The following is a 19442-nucleotide window of genomic DNA, read 5'->3' as shown; positions in this document are numbered from 1 at the left end:
TAGCATTGATATCTCCTGTTACTGACTGACTTGGTTGGTTCTCAGGAACCAAACCACGTGCTCACCTGAGAGACAGGGACTGGATGGCGGTGGAGGCACCCAGGAGGCAGAGATAGGCAGATCTCTCTGATTTGGAGGCCAGCCTGGTATATATATAGAGAGTGTGAGTTCCAGGACAGCCAGGGCTACGCAGAGAAATCGTGTCTCAAAAAACAGGAGGGGGGAGAGAGAGAGAGAGAGAGAGAGAGAGAGAGAGAGAGAGAGAGAGAGAGAGAGAGAGAGAGAGAGAGAGAGAGAGAGAGAGAGAGAGGGAGAGAGGGAGGGAGGGAGGGAGGGAGGGAGGCTGTCCCTTTCCAGGTCTCAGCCCCTGCGGACCTGGGGTAAGAAAGCAGTGGCCCTGTTGGGTATGGTGGCCCATGACTTTAATCCCAACACTCGGGAAATAGAATTAGGTGGAGCTCTGGGAGATCCAGGCTAGCCAGGGCTATGTTTCTAAATCTGTCACCTACATGGATGTCACCCAGAGGGGGAAGGAGAGGAAGAAAGCAAAAAAACAGGAAACGGTCACTAAGGCGGGGCCAGGGTTGGGGTTTGGAGACAAAGAAAATGAGAGCTTCAGAAGCTTTGAAGGAGGTACTCCCTCTGGGGATCCCACTTACCAGAGAGGGGGGAGCTGAGGCCAGGAGAGAGGAAGAGATCAGAATTCAGGCCTGACACTTAAGAGGCCAAAGGTTCCATGCTGCCTGCTCGTTGGAGGGGAAGTGGGAGAAGCCAGAGGCTGTGACTTACCTTGCAGGGCTCAGATGCTGGTATGTGGTATGTGTGTTAAGTTTCTACCCGTTAAACGTTAGACTCTCTCAGGGGTCACGTGTTTCCTGTGCCCTGGTTTCTTCACCAAATTAACATGGTTTTAACACTACTACTGGCTTCCCCCCAACGTTGTCCTAAAATATACCTAATGAAATTTATTATTTTTTTTTGGCAGGGTCTCACTATATAGATCAGGCTAGCCTCAAATTCAAAGTCTTCCAGCCTCAGCCTCTTGAACAAGCCACCATGCCCTCAACAGTTGGTGAATGCAGTTGGGTGGTTCCTAGAACATTCACTGTGAGCCATCTCCAGAACTCTCCAGAACTTTCCACCTTTCCATCGCGGTGATTCTCCCTTCTTCCCCAACCCTGGCAACTCCCATTCTTTCTGTCTCTGTTTGACTTCTCTGGGTCCTTTTGTAATGGCTTCATGTCATTGGATGTGACTTCCCCGGGTTCATCTGTGTGACGGCACGTGGTAGAACCCCCCTCTCCTAAGGCTGCAGACTGTAACTCTGTAATATCACACACACATGTTCATCACTCACCCGCCCACAGCTGGACACTGTTCCTTCCATATTCTTGCAGTTTTAAATAAAGTTGTTATGAACGTGTGTGAAAATTCCCACTGTATTTAATTTATTTTGTCTTATTTTGTTTTTTGAGACAGGATTTCTCTGTGTAGTCCTGGCTGTCCTGGACCAGGCTGGTTTTAAGAGATTTGCTTGCCTCTGCCTCCTGAGTGCTGGGATTAAAGGTGTGCGCCGCCACCACCATCACCTGCCCTCACTGTCTTTTTAAAAAGCATTACTGCATTTATTTATTTAGTGTGTGCAAGTTCATGAATGCAGATGTGCATGCCACACAGTGGAGGTCAGAGAACAATTTGTGGGAGTCAGCTTTTTCCTACCACATGGGTCTTGGGGACCGGACTCAGGTATCAGGTACGGCATACACCTTTACCTGTTGAGCCACTTCATCGGCTCAAATTCCTATTTTGATTTTCTCTTTTTTCCCTGCTCCCTGGCCACCATAAAGTGAGCATATCAAATCTTCCTCATGCTCCCTATTACAATGTTCTGCCTCCCCATTGCCCGGGAAGGAACAACAGAGCCAAGTGTCCACTGACTCCGAAATCTTGACTTGAAACAGAATCTTTTCAAAGAGAGCAAGGACCTTGTGGGACATCCTTAGGTCACTTGGAGACCATCCTTGAAAGACATTGGGGACTATGTTCTTTCCTCTAAGCTTCTCAGCTAGAAATGTGGCTGCCCCATACATATGCCAGCTGCTGCAGAAAGGTATGAGTAGATAATGTTGCAGAACTCTACCCTTGAGAATGGTTAAAGGGCTGGGCAGTCTCGGCTCGCAGTTCTTTGGGAACATACCCAAAGTGGAACTGCTGTATCAGACGGCCACTCTGTGCAAGTTACAGAAGAACTGCAGTCTTATTTACTCCCCTTGCTGTGCAGGTTCTTGAGTCCCTCACTGTGCCTGTCCAGTCAGTAGCACAGAATGCCATCTTCTCTGGCCTCTCTCTGGATGCTCTCCACAAAAACCCGCTCGTGACTGGGAGCATCATCTCAGATCGCCTCCTGTCTGTAGCCTCAACTAGCAAGTATTACTCTAGCAGGTGGCTTTGTTTTAATGAGCAGGAAGTATGAAAGTTGGGCATGGGGGTGGGTACTGGACACACCAAGGATCTTCTTCCCACAGGCCAGTTTCACAATCCATAGTGGTTAGAGCTCTAGTTCGGCAAAGTCACAGAATAGATCTTATCAGGACTCCACAGAACCTTCCAGACCACGGACGAATGCCGACCGTGGACGCTGACTGATGGTCTGCTGGCTGTACAGTTTTTCTCAGTGCATTTGTGCCTCAGTTTCTTCAAAGCATTCCTCTCCTTACCCGCTGGAGACAGGATTTCTCTGTGTAGTCCTAGCTACCCTGGAACTTATTCTGTAGACCAGGTTAGCCTGAACTCAGAGATCTACCTGTCTCTTTCTCTTGGGTGCTGGGTTTAGAGGCGTGCACCATAAAACCTGGCTTCAAAGTAATTTTTTTTCTAAGACAGCAAGCATTTCTCTGTGGCTTCAGAGCCTGTCTTGAAACTAGCTCTTATAGACCAGGCTGGCCTTGAACTCACAGAGGTCTGCCTGCCTCTGCCTCCTGAGTGTTGAGATTAAAGGCATGTGCCACCACTGCCTGGCTCAAAGTAATTTTGAAATGTCCTGCCACACTGCTGACAAGCCAAGGCCTGCTGTGACCAGTGTTTTAGCAGTATCTGTTGTAGACACAAACTGGGGTAGACATCTGTACCAGTCAGCATCATACTGTGAACAACAAAACCTCTGAGGTAACAATTTATTTCTGTGTTATTTTATGTGTATAGATCTGTGTAGAGTATGCATGCCTGGTGCCCATGGAGGCCAGAAGGCGGCATCGGATCCCCTAGAATCAGAGTTTCAGGTAGTTGTGAGCCGCCACGTGGGTGGTAGGAATTGAGCCTTGGTCCTCTGGAAGAGCAGGCAATTGCTCTTAACCAGTGAGGTAGGTCTTTAGCCCTGGTAATCAGACTTAGAAAAAAAAAATATTTAGTTCGGTTTTAGAGGTCTAAGGTCCCGGATGGGGGCCACTGGTTTGGCGGTGTATAGCAATGGTGGTAACATATATTGGGTGAGGCAATCATAGCTCAAGCCAGTAAGCAAGGGGACGGAAGGACAGAGGGGACACTTTCACATATTCTATACTGCAAAACACACTTGTACTCCACACTGTAAAGAGCAATTGGGACCTGCATGTCACTGTTGGCTTAGCAAAGGCACATTGTTAATGGTCTGGTTATTCTGAGTTGACCCCTTTTCTCCCTTGGGTGTGGAAGGGTGTATACATTGTTTCAGCAGAATGAGGAAGGGCTGTCAATTTCAGTAACCGCCAACTAACCACCGGCAGAAAGAAGAGCAAAGTGTTGGCCAGGGCGAAGAAGGCCAGAGTCTCATGGTGGACTGAGAGCCCAAATAAGAGGCTGTGGGCCAGTCTGGAATCATGGGTTTGCACAGGTAATTTGTAAACATTGATCAAGGGCCTGTAAACAATAGGTACACAGGAAGTTTGTTTGTTACAGTTGGTATTTGTTCACGTGCTTATCTGTGTCTCTGTAGATTGTTTCCAAGGACACTGTGGTACCTGGATTATTGCAGGGGTGCAGAGAAAATGCCCAGCTCCACGATCACCCTCCCTCTACAAGGGACAGGGCAGCGTATATTCTGGTCCATGTTAACTCACAATGAGAAGAGCGTGTGGCTGTGAGCTACTTAGAGAACTACCAGCTAACGAAGGGGTTGGCTTTAGAAAGCCAGGTCCCTGGGAGAGACAGCTCAGCAGCTAAGATCACTGGCTATTCTTCCAAAGGACCCTGGTTCAATCCAGCACTCACTGGCTTACACAACGGTTAAAGCCAGTCCCAGGGGATCTGATGCTCTGTTCTGGTCTCCATGGCCACTGCATGTGTGTGGTATACAAACATACATGCAGGCAAAACGCCCATGCACACATGGTCTTTGGGCTAGACCCTAGCCTCATTTCAGGGGAGTCCCACACACAGAGTGTGGAGTCAGATCAGCACGCAGGCTGGTCATCCTAGTGGCCATACTGAACAGGCCACCGCAGCAGGAATTAGGGTGCACAGTCCACGAGCGCCCTCTAGTGGTGGAGAGAGTAAGCTTCCTGCCACCTATTCTAATGAGGCAAGAGAATTACATCTCTGGGCAGGGTGGCTGCACCAAACATTTCATGTTTGAAGGTAAATTTGGATGCAAATGGGTCCCTGAGAAACTCTGTTTTGAGACAGAATTTCACTCTGTAGCCCAGGCTGGCCTGAAATTTACTGAATAGCCTAGGTTGGTCTAGACCTTGTGACAATCCTGCCTCAGCCCCCCAAAGGCTTGGGTTACAGGTGAGTCACCAGGCAGTTTGATGAACTATTTTGTTTTTAATTGTACGTGTATTTGTTTTGTCTGCATGCAGGCATGTGCATATGAGTCCAGGTGCTCATAGAGGTCAGAAGAGAGCATTAGGTCCTCGGGAGCTGGAGTCATAAGTGATTGTGAGACAGCCCACATGGATACTGGGAACAGAACTGGGATCCTCTGCAAGAGCATCGAACACTCTTGATCAGTATGCTATCTCTCCAGTTCCCCGAGGGACTCTTTTTTAAGACACCCAGGACTGAAGGGCTGAGGGAAGGACATGCAGGAGGTGCCTAGGAGGACCAAGCTAGATCTGAAATCCTTGTAATCCTTCTGGGTTGTAGACCAGGCTGGCCTCAAACTCACAGAGATCCGCCTGCCTCTGCCTCCTGAGTGCTGGGATTAAAGGAGAGTACGACCACACCCAGTCCCTGTCCCTCTTAACTTCTATTTCATGGGTTAATAAAACCAGTGCGCTCAGCTGGGGACCAGAAGGGGGAACGTACTGTTTCTTAGGAAGAGGCCAGGGGTGGCTGTTCAAAAATGGAGAAATCCAACAAGCACTGGGTTTACAAAGTCTGTCTGCTTTTTTTTTAATTAGTGAGTAGTACCTGACTAAATAACTGCAAATAACACAGCCATTAGTATGTGGTTGTGCCTGGCAGTGACCCTCTTCTTGTGGTGGGAGAATCTCCCACCTTGGGAAGGTTATGAGAACTGTGATCTCCCACGGTGGAGGTGGACAGTGCTGGACACTGGCTTTCCCAGCCTCCTTTGCTCTTTCTGGAGAACTCATGCCCGACTCTTACTCTGGGATGCAGTGGAGACCAGGATGGTGTTTCTGGAGGTAGGAGCAGAGTGACTATAATGAGATCATAGAGTTCTGGAGGACAGACCTACCTATCTCACCCATCACACCAGTCAGCTGCTCTCTACCCACCCTGAGGCCAACAGAGAGAATGACTCACTTTGTGACCTGAAAGAGAGAAAGAGGAGGAACCCAGATCCCTTAAGGGCACACTCCCAATGACCTAATTGTACCCCCATGTACCTCCTAAGGCTTTACCTCTTGAGGCCCCTACTACCTCTCAGTAGTGTCATTGTGGGGACCAAATTTCAGTAGGCTTTTATGGACCATGGAAGAGGCTGGTCTCAGTCTCCTATAGCACAAATAATAAAAACCCAAAGACAGATAATTGGGATTCAAGCTGAAAGATCAATGAAGCAAAGCAGCCAGCCACTAGAGAGCACTTACCTTTACAAAACCTTCAGACTAAAGAGAAAGCAAGTTCCTGTCTCATCCCACCTTATATTCCTTCCCAGTGCTGGGGTTAAAGGTGTGCACCACCACTGTCCGGCAGTGAATAGCGTGGCTGGCTTTGCACTCTGATTTTCAGGCAAGCTTTATTTATTAAAACACAAATAAAATATCACTATAGTCTTCTGGAGATATGGCTGGGTCCTTCTGAAGTACCAAATGATCACAAGTCTCAGGACCCTCCTAGGCTCCTAAGGCATGATGTTGGAGGGGACGGTTGGTTAGCATCCACACAGTACTTGTGGGATCCTGGGGTCAGTACTGTGTGAACAGTCCTGCCTTGGGGCAGATAGGACGAGAAAGCACATGGTGAGACTAAACTGACCTTAGGCTGCGGGAGTACATCTCTGGGGCACAGCTGTCTGGTGAGGAGCTGCTAACATGTGCCAGGTCAGACTGTCCCAGTTCCCCAGTGCTGTTAGTGGAGTCAATCACAAGTTCCCTCTTCCCAGGTATCTTGGTCCAGAATCCTACTCACCACACACATAACCCCAGACTGACTGGGAGTCTAATTCCCAATACGTGGCAGGTCACTTCCAACGGGCCACCCTCCTGAAATTTAGGTAAATAACACTCCAGGAAATCTCCCGCAACATTCCGAGGCAGTCTTTTCATCAACAGCCCCGATGGATGTTCGAGCTCCGGAACCAAGCCATAGATACCAGGGATCCATTTTCTCACAGTTTAACTAGCTGCTCAGGCCACTTGGATGCTGCACCCCTGGAAGAAGATGGTGGGCCCGGCTCCCTGCTTCACGCAGGACTCTAGTCTTTAAGAAGCAAAGCAACTCCCAAATCTAAAACTACCTTTATTTGTGGTTGGCTCAGCATAAGTCACCTTCATCAATGAGCAGAATTATAAAACTGTACAGGAGGTACAAAAATAACCGTTTAACTTAGATAACGGCCCTCGTAATACGAGCTTTAAAAATACACAGAATAGATGTACAATCTGGCAGTTTATAAAATATAAAGCTAAAAAGAATATTTTAGTTTCCATAAAGAGGAGTGAATCATACAATCAGCACACACCAATTAAACAATTAACTGTCTACAGAAGACACATGGCACAAGATTTTTTAAAAAATCATCTAAAAATTAACATTTTACCCAGACCAAATTATTCACCCTTTAAAGACAAGGTTATCATAAGGTGGCAGGATACAGTGTAACTTTTCTTTTCCAGTTTTAAAATGGTCAGGGGTATTGTCCACAACAGATCTTATGTGCTTTAAGCAAGTGCAATTGTAACCGGATATACTTCAGAGTAAAAATTAAATAAATATAAATAGATTCAATAAATAGGTCATTGCAAAATGAACTACACAAGGTCTTTGTGTGGGGAAGCCACATAGCTGGCTGGTAATGCTTAGTGAGTGGGGACTCCACCGTCACAGTTTCAGGGACAACTGGGAAGGAATACTATACCCACCAAACATATGGGGAACAGAGAGCTGAGGCGACAGGACTCTGGCAAACAGTGTGGCTAAGGCTGCTCCAGAGGGAAGCTCAACATAGATGTGCCCCTGCGGCTTCCTAACAAGTACAGAAGAGACCTAAGTGCCCAAAGCAACCCAAATTACACATGGAAAATCACTAGTCCATAATGAAAACCAAGAATGGGGAGAGAGCAGGCACTTTGGCTTAAAAGAACTCAGACCTCAGTTGGAAGTCTGATAACCTTCAGGAGGAGAAGCTGATGAAAGGCCCCTGGTGGCCAACACAGTGGCTTCCAGGTGTGAGTGATGGGCAAGGATAGCACTGTTGGAAAACCAATCACAGAGAAGGGCAGCGGGGAATTTCAAGAGGCTCTTTCCAGGGCAGCTGCGCTGCTCTTCCAGCTTTTCCTGCACCTCTGGACTGTGGCAATGAAGACAATGAACCCAGAGCAGACCCAGGGGCAGTTGGAAAAATCCTGGCACAGCTGGAGAGTGGGACCTACAGGAAGCCATGCAGGACCAAAGCCCTGCAGATGACAAGCAGGTGGCCAGCACAGGAGAGTCTGCAGCCAGGGGTGACTCTGCAGGTCACAGCAGCAGCTAGTCAATTAGCCTTTCGTTTTGGGGGAAAGAGCTGCAGCAGCTAACTAAATCACATGTACACAAAACCTCCAGAAAGTAAAGGCTCTGAGGAGAGTCTCATGCCTATCTTCAAAGTCAGTGGAAAGCACTTGGCTTTATCTGCTGACCTCAGACCTCCACCTTCTCTGTAGTGCATCATGGGAAGGGCCTACAGCTACTGCTGTATTGAGAGCAGGAGACATCTCTGCTGGGGTTCACCTTCAGTCTCTAGATGGCCTTGTGATTTACCAAGTGACACCTATGTTCCCAAAAGTGCAAGTGCTTTGGTACTAATGACACAGTATAGTTTCTAAACTTAAAGTTCAACACAAGACAAAGTTTAAACAAAGGTAACATCCCAGACATAACTCAATTCCATCCTAAAGCTGAAGATGCTGTACCTGGAGACAACTGGGCGTCTTCCAGGGATCCTAGCAGCCTCTGAAGATGTGACAATGCTACAGAGCTGGCCTGGCCTGAAGGCAGGCAGTGTCTCTTGCTGAGCATCCCAGATGCCCACAGTGTTTTCATGACACACCTGGAGAACTAACAACTGCCTGGTTTCTAGAGGACACACAGAGGTGGGCTTACCACAGCTGATTGATTTTGAGATGGGACAGTTTTAAGGCACAAGTGGGGCAAACCCCAAATATACACCCTTCCTACCCACTTGAGTTTTCTTTCTGCACTGACACTGTGTGCTGATGACTCTCATGAGGCTTTAAAAGGCACAAGTCTTTCTGTACTCTCTTATCCGTGTCCCAAGTGTCTCATATCCTATCTAGCTCTACAGAAAGTTTCTACAAATAAGTACGATGAATAGAGGACTTTGGAACTTTGATTGGTTAGAAACTGATCTGATAAATGGCAAGAACATTTGAAAAGCTAACCCAAGGCAGACTGGGAGGTAACACCACGCTGGGCCTTTATAAAAGACTTCAGCACTTCCCAAAGGGAAACTCAGCCAGGAGGAACAAGGTAGGCAGCAGTCTCAGAGACAAGCCTGTTAGACCACACTGGTTGCACCTCCTGCCATTGGTCTTAGGCTGTCCCCTCTTGGGCCCACTGGCAAAGTGCTATGGTAAGAGATGAGCAGGAAGTCAACCACGGGGGCTGAAATTCCAAGGTCTAAACAGAGTTACCCATGAGGTTCAAAGATGCAGGAGATTAAGAAAGAGTTCACTTGGCCACCATGAAAGTAAGGAAATCAAATTCTACAGCAGCAGAGAAGCTTTGGGTAAGTGGCCCTTTACCAGCACACCAGAAGACCTCTCAGGGGATGCAGCAGCCATGACTACAGTCAGTGCAGTGCATAGAGTTGCCGAGGCTACTCTTAGCACAGAACAGAACAAGCCTCAGCTCACCAGGACTACATGTCAGAGGCCACACTGGCTCAAGGAGTCTACACAGAATCCAACCCCCTGGACCCTGACTACATACTAACCTCAAAGGCTCTTGGGAGGGAGAAGACAGTAAATTCTGACTAGACCTAAAGTTAAAAATTAATTTTAGAGGAAAAACGGTAATAATAGAATCACTTTGATATCAATACATTTACACAGTGTTGCAAGATGTCTTACTCTTCAGCATTAGAGAATGTTATACATTCTTGAGGGAATGGTGATTTTTGGTACTACACAAAACAGAAGATATTATATCTTACATTTCTTCTTCACAAGCATCAAGCTATATTTAACTTACTTATGCAAATGCAGCATTCTGCAATATGACCAAAACACACTCATTAATACCTGCCAGAAATGTAAAAGCTGGCCTAAAAAGCCTATGGTGGCTCTGGCCTTGGCTCTCTATCCCCAGGGCTTTGGCTTACAATCTGTGTGCTCATCTGCTGGGCTCTGGGGCAGAGGGTCCATATCACTCACCTCCTGGTTCTGAGCCTCTCCATGTGCTGGGAGGTTCCCTCTCGTTGCTCCCCTCTGGCCCTGACGACCTGTCTCTGTCCCTGTCTGGTCTTAGCTGCCTTCTTGATGGCCAGGGAATTCTTCGTCTCTGGCTCACATGGCCAGGATTCAATCTATCAGGAGCTACTGTTTAGTACACTTGTGCTGGGCCAGCACTGCAACTAGAACTGAATGTCCTCTTCATCTTCCATTCCCAGACACAGCTCAGCTGTCCACACGCACTGCTAACCAGTCTCTAACTCCATGCCCCACACTTACAACTTGGTGCACGAGGCAACACAGGCTACCAGTAACCTGGAGGTGCCTCCTATATCAAGAAGAATACCTCTGAACGTTCTCTTCCTTAGCACCCTGAATCTCTCAAACCATTTGCAGCAGAGGGTACACTTGCTGCACCCCAACCAGGCTGCTCCTAGCATGTAGGCAAAACAGGATTCCTCTACTCCCTCGCTAAAAGGCCCCAAACTGCCTTTCCCCACAGGAAATTCTAGAAAGAAGTATACGTGGAAGAGAGTTCATCCAGTGAGAGGCTGACGCTGCTCTTCTTGCAGCCTCTGGGACAGGCCCACCTTTGTAGATAGCCCTGACTACAAGACTTCAGGGCCACGTTGTTTCAGCTTTCTGTAGTCATGAGGGGCCACCTCTCCTGCTTCCTAGGATCAGCATTGTCTTCTTCTAGCTGCAGGGCAGCAGCTCAAGGCACTTGGTTTGAGAAGCTTAGTCTTCCTGCTAATCCCAGAGGCAGCAAGCTATGGACTGCAGAGATCAGGCCCACAGTCACCGTGGGGGCCACCACACTAGAGGGGCTGCCCTAGCTCAGAGGGCATCTGGAGTCACTGGGGGCTGGGGTTCTGTGGGCTCGTGCAAGTAGTAGGTCTGGAAGAGTCTCTCGTGACTGCACAGCTCCATGGCTCGGTAGGTGTGAGAGAGGAGGTAGGGAAAGCGTGATGTGAAATAGCGCACAAAGTCATCAGGGATGGAGCCCAGCGTCTCCTGAACCTCCACAGGGAGCTCTCGGTAGTGGTGTTTCTGTGAATAAGCAGAGAGACACAGCTTTAGCAGCTGGATGACAGTGCTAAGGGCTTCTCTGTAAGGAAAGATTCATGGACCAACAACACATCTCTGCTGTCTTGTAGGCTTTCCTCCTTCACAAGTAGAGCTCAAAGTGGGTGAGGCTCAGCCTCAGGAAAGCAGCTGTAGCTTCACTATGAGGCTGGCCACTTGGAAGGGAGCACAGGCCTCCCATGAAGGTCATGGAATTGTAGTATTTGTCCTAACAGGACTGAAGGCTGCTTCTGCACCTGGGGTCAGCCCTAAGTGAAGGTTGTTCAGTGGCTCACAGGTCAAGAGCATCCCCAGGACTCCAAGAGGACACAGAGAAACCCTTCCCCCAAATCGCTGAAGATTTGACCTTGTATAGGAAAGTGACCAGATGGTCCCTGTTAGACAGTGCTTATAAGGTGTCTGTTAAGCAGCCTGAGGATACCATAAATCAGCAGAGATCATGAAACACCTATGTCCCAAGAGACTGGTCCCTAGAGCTTAGCCCTGCATTCTAAAGTCTCTAGAAGTTCGAGCAGAGACATGGCATTGACTTGTTGTGGTTACTAGAATGAGAACGGTCCTTATAGGCTCATATATTTGAAAGTGTGGACTTTTTAGGATTAGGAGGTGTGGCTTTGTTGGAGAAGGTGTGTCACTGGGGTTTGAGGTTTCAAAAGCCCATGCCAGGTCCAGTTTTTCCTCTATCTCCAACTTGTGGATCAGGATGCAGCTCTCAGCCCCTGCTCCAGCACTATGCCTGCCTGCCTGCTGCCACGGTCCCAGCCATGACGGTCAGGGACTCACCCTCTTGAACTGTAAGCAAGCCCCCAGTTAATGTTTCCTTTTATCAGCTGCCTTGGTCATGGTGTCTCTTCACAGTGACAGAAAAGTAACTAAGACACTTGTCAAATCCAGCTGAAGCTTCCCAGCCTCTACAAGGTGAAATCCATTATGGAAAAAAAAAAAAAATACCTAGACATGAGTAGAGGAGGAGATTACCTGCTGTGGCCACCTCCCCCAAAGCACTCATAAGCCCTTTACCTTATTTCTCATGGCTCGGAGGAGATCTCTGACAGAGCCACCTTTGTAGGTTCTGAATTTTCGCAGATCTAGAAAAACATTAAGGGATGTAATGTAAATTTTAAAAGAAAATTCCTGGGGTCCTGAAGTTGGATTAGAGTGAATCTCAGTCACTGCAAAAAAAGGTGGTGTTCATCTGAAGTTCATCCTGATCAGAAATGGCACCTTAGAGCATGACACTATCATTAACCTGTCACTCTAAGGGACAAACATAAATGTGTATCCACGTAACCAAGTCCACAAGGACATGCTCAAATAAGTCTCAAACGTGAGAAGTGGGATTTGGAACTCCAACAGCTGGAACTGCCTTGTCTATATCAAGTTCTCGAAATGGAACAGAAATAGCACGGTCACCTGTCTGCAGGGGGACAGTGATGTTCTCCCGCCAGTCCATCTTCACCACTGCTCTCCCGCCTCTCTCCAACTGCCTTACTATCGGGCCATCCAAGGACTCCTTTTCTATTCGGTCACTCACATCCTGTGAGGGAGAACAGGCAACAGGTACTGGGTCAGAGTCAGGAACACTAGCACTGGGGTTGGTCCACACTAAATTAGAGGTCAGCCACTGCGTGTGGACTGTAAGCAAACTGGCATTCCTCTTAGGCTCAGGCCACAGCATCCTCAAAGCGAGGCTGCAGATATCTGCAGCTCACTACGCTGATCCACTGACTTTCCCTGTGAGCAGATACATCTGTCACTCATTGGGACAAACTTGCAAAGATCCCTCCCATAACAAAAGAAAGATGAAAAAACTCAAAATGTGCTGGTTAATTTTAGTTATCAACTTGATCATATTTAGAATCAACTAAAACATATGCTTAGGGGTGTCTGTGAGGGAAGCTCCAGAAAGGACCTTCTCCCAGCATGGACAGCACCCTTTGACAGGTGGGTAGATAAAGAGGTCTGAGGGAAAGCAGTCTAGCCTGCTGGCCTTTGCTTCTTGCTATAACAATACCTATCCCGTTCTGATGCTGCTGCCATCCTTCACTGACATCAGCACCCTCTTCTTCACCTTTCCACTGTGGACTAACACCAGGAGCTCTCTAGGAAATCTTTCATGTCTTCAGCACAGAATATAACTACTGACTTCTCAGTCTCTCCAGCATTCAGATGGCCACTGCTGGACTACCCATTCTGTATCATATGATTCTAACACATCCTCTTAATGATAGGTAAACTGAATTTACTAACACAAATGCCAAACACGTTTGTCTTGGTTGTACTCTGTATGTCATTTGTTTTGCTCTTTGTTCTTTCTACCTTTTCAGAATCTGGAAGGAATTAAGAATTTGATGGAAGGCTGGGCAGTGGTAATGCATGCCTTTAATCCCAGCACTTGGGACGCAGAGGCAAGTGGATCTTAGTGAATTCAAAGCCAGCCTGGTCTACAGAGTAGGTTCCAGGATAGTCATAACTGTTATACAGAGAAACCCTGTCTTGGGAAAAAAAAAATTGTTGGAGAAACAGACACAGGTACCTGAAAGAACTGGAGCTGCTTTTCCAGGCTCCAGAAGAATGGGTGTTTTAGCACATGCTTTGCAGAGGGTCGCTGCTGGGGATCCATTGCAATCATTTTCTCTATCAATTCACGAGCAATGACATCCTCTAAAGAAGAAGAAAACAAACAACCCATTATTTCCAACCTATAGCTAAATGAAGTATCAGAAACCTTGAAGATCTGCATGTCCCCCACATTTGTATGTATCTGTTGTACATATGTGTATATATGTGTACATGTTTGTATGTGTGTGCATGCTGGAGGTCAGAGGTTTATGTCAAATCTCTTCCTCAGTTGCTCTCCACCTAATGTTTTCTAAGAGTCTCTCACTGAACTTGGGGCATACCAATTTAGCTAAACTGGCTGCCTAAGAATCCTCCTGTTTCTGCCTGGGGTTACAGATGCATGACAGAAGGCTTTTTTTTTGTTGTTGTTGTTTTTAAATCTGGGTGCTGAGGATCCAAATGCAAGTTAAGTTCTTATGTTTTTGTGGTAAACATTATACCAACTGCCCTTGTATGCCTTTTGATACAAGATTCTGCTACAGGAATAAATTCTAATAAAATAATGAATTCACACCAAACAGTTGATAAGAGATTTTTCACTATGTGGTTTGTAAAAAGTAGTGACTAAAAATATTCCAAACTAGATGGTGAGCTGTTAAAATGATGCCAGGGCTGAATACAGATGGATTTATTTTTTTTTTTTTTTTTGGTTTTTCGAGACAGGGTTTCTCTGCGGCTTTGGAGCCTGTCCTGGAACTAGCTCTTGTAGAGCAGGCTGGTCTCGAACTCACAGAGATCCGCCTGCCTCTGCCTCCCGAGTGCTGGGATTAAAGGCGTGCGCCACCACCGCCCGGCTTACAGATGGATTTAGAATGACATTCAAGGTAAGGCATGATGGGCTTGTAATCCCAGCACTCAGGAAGCTGGGGCGGGAAGATGATGATTTGAGAGCGGTATGAGTTATGGAAGAAGACTGAAGCCTGGGCTATGCAAAGAGACCCAGACTCATTAAACAAACAAACAACGAACCAAAAAGATGAATTTGAAAAATGAGCTGGTTGCAAGTGAATGATTTAACCCCATCCGCATTCCCTCCAGGAGCCTATCAGCTCAAGCTCACCTGAACTCCCTGTGTATCCTAGGCTGGTGTCAAGTTTAGGGTTGTCCTAACTCAGTGTCCTAACTGCTAGGACTACAAGTATGTTCCATAACCTCTAGCCTTAAACTTCCCATTTTTTACATTTACTTTTTTGTGTATAGAGGAAGGGCATGTATGTGTGACACAGCACACGTATGGAGGTCAGAGGACAACTTGTAAGAAGTTGGTTCTCTCCTTTTACTACGGAGGTGGATTCCCAGGGATTGAACTTGGGTCATCAGGCTTACAGGCGAGTGCCTTTCCCTGCTGAGCCATCTTGCCAACCCATTAACACCATCTTTAGGTTGCTGTTTTGAGACAGGGTCTTACTATGTAGCCTTGGCTGTCCTGGAACTCACTCTGTATCCTCCTGCCTCTGCCTCCCATGTACTGGGATTAAAGGTGTATGCCACCACTCCTGGACCCATTTTTTAAAAAGTAAGTATACATATCTAGATAATCAATTATAATAATATATACAAAGGCACTGATAGCAGATATCCATCCCTGTATAATGAAAATATGGGGTTTTCAAGATCTCCTGAGTAAATTGGGAGTGTGGAAGTCATGGAAATAGGTGGAAGGAGAGAGGGGAGAGGACAAAAATGCATAGTTCAATAAAAACAATAAAAAAGTTAAAAAATATGGATCTTCATGCTAATGTGTTTTTTTCTACAAATAAGGGAAAAAACCTCATAAGTAAAACAAGTATTACTTTTTTGTTTGTTTGTTTATTTTTTGAGACAGGATTTCTCTGTTTAACAGTCCTGGCTGTCCTGGAACTTACTTTGTAGACAAGGTTGGCCTCAAACTCACAAAGATCTGCCTATCTATGGCTCCTGAGTGCTGGGATTAAAGGCATGTGTCACCATCGCCTGGTGCAAAAAATTACTTTGTTTTAATCTTTTCACATAGCAGTGCTGGGTTGCGATGATCTAATATAATCTAGTAAACTTCCCAGTCAGAAAGAAGCACATGTTGTGTGTCCAAGTCAGATCAAGAACAGAACCTGTTACCCTACAGGACATGGACTGTGTCTTGCAACCGTGGTCCTCACACAACAGAGTCCACTTTACAGAGCACAGATCCTCCCACATGCCAGTAAGGCTCTCTGTCACAAGTTAAGAAAGAACAGCCTCCAGAGGGCGCCATCCCCAGGTCAGCGTCTCAGTACTCCAAGGATGATCTTAGCCAGCCTCCAGCAACTCTTGTATGTTTCAGCATTTCTTAAGGTCCAATGCGAAGTACAGCCAGCAGAAGGTGTAACCACCCAGACCACCTGCTCACCATGCTTGTCTGAGTGGAAGCAGTCAAGGCTACAGGCGCCCAGGAGGATGTTGGCCTGCCGCTGTAAGGACTTGCCGAAAGGATGGCTGCCCTCAGAGATGACATAGTAAAAGACACAGCCTGCAGAGAAGATGTCCACTGTGTAGGTCTGAAAGAAAGAGTGGGAAGCCTCAGACAGCCATCACTTTGCTCACAGCCCTGATTTCATTCCAGCCCCTTCTGAAAGGAATCTGGTAAGCAGATGATGAACATGAACTGCTCAGAACAGCATGGGACACTGTAGTGCTGCCTCAGGGTCCTGACTAATGTCAAGGTCATGGGCTTGGGGCTAATAGCCTAGGACGCTGGCTCTGCCAGGTGCCCCGAGTTAGCATCACCGATCAGAGCACAATCCAACATCACATTCCTCCTCGACCCGTGATCTATTCACCTGAAACATTTCTCTTGAATCTAATCAAGCCTCTAGACTTAACTTCTAGCTTATAGGAAATATAAAGAACAATCAGAGAGAGTTGTGAAGCACAGTCATGATGAAACAAGCAAAGTAGCCTAAAATGGGGTATTCAAGAACTTCTTAAGAATAAGCACCAATGGGCTGGAGAGATGGCTCAGTGGTTAAGAACACTGGCTGCTCTTCCAGAGGACCCTGGTTCAATTCCCAGTACCCACATGGCAGCTCACAACTGTCTGTAGTTATAGACACCTTCATACCAATGAACATAAATAAGTTAAGTAAATTCTAAAAAAAAAATTAAAAAAAAGAATAAGAAACAAAGAACAAAACAGGTAGGGAGGCTGCATAGATACAGTCAAATTCAACGGAGTCCTGGAATACAAAACTAGCTGTGAAGGACTTGAGGGCTAGCTGGGGAGTGAGCATGGACTGTGTGAGGAGACAGGATGGGAAGAGTGATGATGCACAGCTGTAACAGATGTGGGAGAAGGCTCTGCTCTTAGAAACAAGCGCTGCAACATTCAGGGGCAAAGGCTCCCTATGTGCAAATGGCCCAGCCACAGGTAAATACAGGAAGAGAGAGCAAATCCACATTATGTAGTAACAATGACTCTGGATGAAAGCACATAGGTCCTAACTTTCTTTCAATTTTCTGCAGGACTACAAATTCTTAAAACAAAACTCTAGGGACACAAAACAAATGAAAACTGGAGGTCTCTCATCTGAGGCAAGTCTGGAGAGCTGGGTAAGACACAGCTGCTCACATCTGTCTTCTCACACATCTATCAGGACCTGAAACAACAGGGAAGCTCACAGAAAAGTCCTTTGTTAGAGGGGTGTCATTCTGTAGCCATGTGTGCCTGGGCCATCACAGCTTGAGAACTAATAAGCTAATACTGTGATTTTCTTAAAAATATTCCCATTTACTTACAGGGTTCTCCTTGCAGTCTTCACTCAACATCTCTGGGGCAATCCAGCCTTCAGTGCCAGGCACCCCTGAACGGCGGCTGAAACTGTGCCTGCCCACTGCCAGCTTCTTGCAGAGGCCAAAGTCAGAGATCATGGCCTTGATCCTGCCATGTGCATTGGGCATGGAGAGGAGAATGTTGTGGGGTTTCAGGTCTCTGTGAACTAGAAGAGAACTTCAGCGTCATTCAGAGCTTACCACGAGTAACCCCAGCTTCCTACAAGGGGTTGTGGGTCCTTGTCAGACTCCTAAGTATCTGCTGCAATCTTCAAAACGTTCGGTTTTCAGTTACCTAAGGTTCTCCCTCAAATTCCTACACAACCTGTCAAGAGACTTACACACTCCTTTCTCCTATGAAGGCCAGCTAGCTGCCCCCACCTGGGACTTTAATCTGGCAAAGAGAATTCTCTTACCTATGTTGAGAGAGTGCAGGTGTGCCAGGCCTGAGGCAGTCTGCTGAAGCAAGGTGATGGGCTCTAGGCCAAGGTGGGCAAAGTCCTTCTGCTCTACATACTGCAAGAGGCACAATGGCAAGGTCACAGCACCTTCAGGACTTCTAGGTCTATATAATTTCTTTCAATTTCATTTTACTGATAACATTCTCAATTCAACTCATATTGTTCAACAGACCCCCTAAAGTCATAGGCTGACTTAAACTCATAAACAAAGCTCCAGTTTATTAATTTACAATGAAGATAATAAGACAGGTTCATTTCCTGGCATAGGGAAGCCTACAGGAGAACCCAAATGATACTGGAATGTTCTGAATGAGTCTGATATGGAGCAAAAGGATTTTGTGGGATGCTCTGACAACTTGAAGTTATCAACCAGCAACCTCTAAACCTGTACCAGCAAATGACCACAGATGGGAAGAACCTACTAGGTTCCCTAGAGGAGAGGGAGCAAGAGACTTGCCAACTGCAACCAAACTGGCCAGGAATGCTGAGTGGGCTACTTCACAAAGACTGTATTTGTGTTGGTGTTAAGTGGACATAGATATACACCAACTATGCATTTAAGATGAGCAGAAGTTGCTGTACAGTAACTTCAATAAAGTTAATAAAGCAGGGGCTGGAGAGATAGCTTAGAGGTTAAGAGCATTGCCTGCTCTTCCAAAGGTCCTGAGTTCAATTCCCAGCAACGACATGGTGGCTCACAACCATCTGTAACGGGGTCTGGTGCCCTCTTCTGGCCTGCGGTCATATACACAGACAGAATATTGTATACATAATAAATAAATAAATATTTAAAAAAATAAAAGTCAATAAAGCAAAGTTTAAAAATAGTAAGTAGATACTTCCTGAACAAATCCCAGTTGGTGGAAGAGAGGCTGCAGTGGCTGTGGCAAAGCTGTCACTGACCCCAGGCCACCCAGACCCACCTCTTGCAAGGTGGCTGCACACAATTCAATGGCAATGTACTGGAACTGCCGGTCCTTCTCTGTGCAAAAGTAGCGGATCACATTCGGATGCTCATCTGATTCTCGAAGCAGCTGGACCTCACGGTCTGCAAAACTAAAGCACTCAGGGAGGATCCTCTTCACAGCCACATCGCGGTTGTCAAACATGCCTCTGTAGGACAAGAAGTAACTGAGTTTGGTTAGTGCACATTGGACTGTAGACATGAGATCAGCCCTGTAAGTCACCAATGCTGCTTCTTCTAGTGTCAGGCACCCCACCGTCAAGACCCAGAGGCCCTGGCCAACCACTAGCAACCATAGTGACTACGTACATCTCTTTTACCATCTGGCCTGAATAGCTTTAAGTCAACTTGACACAAACTAGAGTCATTAGGTGGAGGGATTCTCAACTGAGAAAATGCCTCCATAAGATTTGCCTATAGGCACTTCTGAAGTACATTTTCAGAACTGGTGACTGATGTGTGAAGGCCCAG

General features: G+C 46.7%; 1 protein-coding gene across 1 annotated transcript in view; it reads right to left on the bottom strand.

Annotated features, from left to right (window-relative positions):
* Positions 1 to 6883: 6883 nt before the first annotated feature.
* Ern1 (endoplasmic reticulum to nucleus signaling 1) overlaps positions 6884 to 19442 on the bottom strand; it is a 93426-nt gene continuing 80867 nt past the window's right edge. The window contains exons 15-22 of the mRNA XM_038326332.1: positions 18931 to 19120; positions 17963 to 18062; positions 17514 to 17713; positions 16129 to 16276; positions 13678 to 13805; positions 12555 to 12678; positions 12162 to 12229; positions 6884 to 11105 (exon numbers count right to left, since the gene is read on the bottom strand). Coding sequence (XP_038182260.1) covers positions 10893 to 11105; positions 12162 to 12229; positions 12555 to 12678; positions 13678 to 13805; positions 16129 to 16276; positions 17514 to 17713; positions 17963 to 18062; positions 18931 to 19120 — 1171 coding nt within the window. The 3' untranslated portion in view covers positions 6884 to 10892. The remainder of the gene's footprint in view (positions 11106 to 12161; positions 12230 to 12554; positions 12679 to 13677; positions 13806 to 16128; positions 16277 to 17513; positions 17714 to 17962; positions 18063 to 18930; positions 19121 to 19442) is intronic.

Source organism: Arvicola amphibius, chromosome 4 (genome assembly GCF_903992535.2).
Source record: "Arvicola amphibius chromosome 4, mArvAmp1.2, whole genome shotgun sequence".
In the NCBI taxonomy this organism is placed as follows: domain Eukaryota; kingdom Metazoa; phylum Chordata; class Mammalia; order Rodentia; family Cricetidae; genus Arvicola; species Arvicola amphibius.
This window is presented reverse-complemented; position numbering and strand designations above follow the sequence as displayed.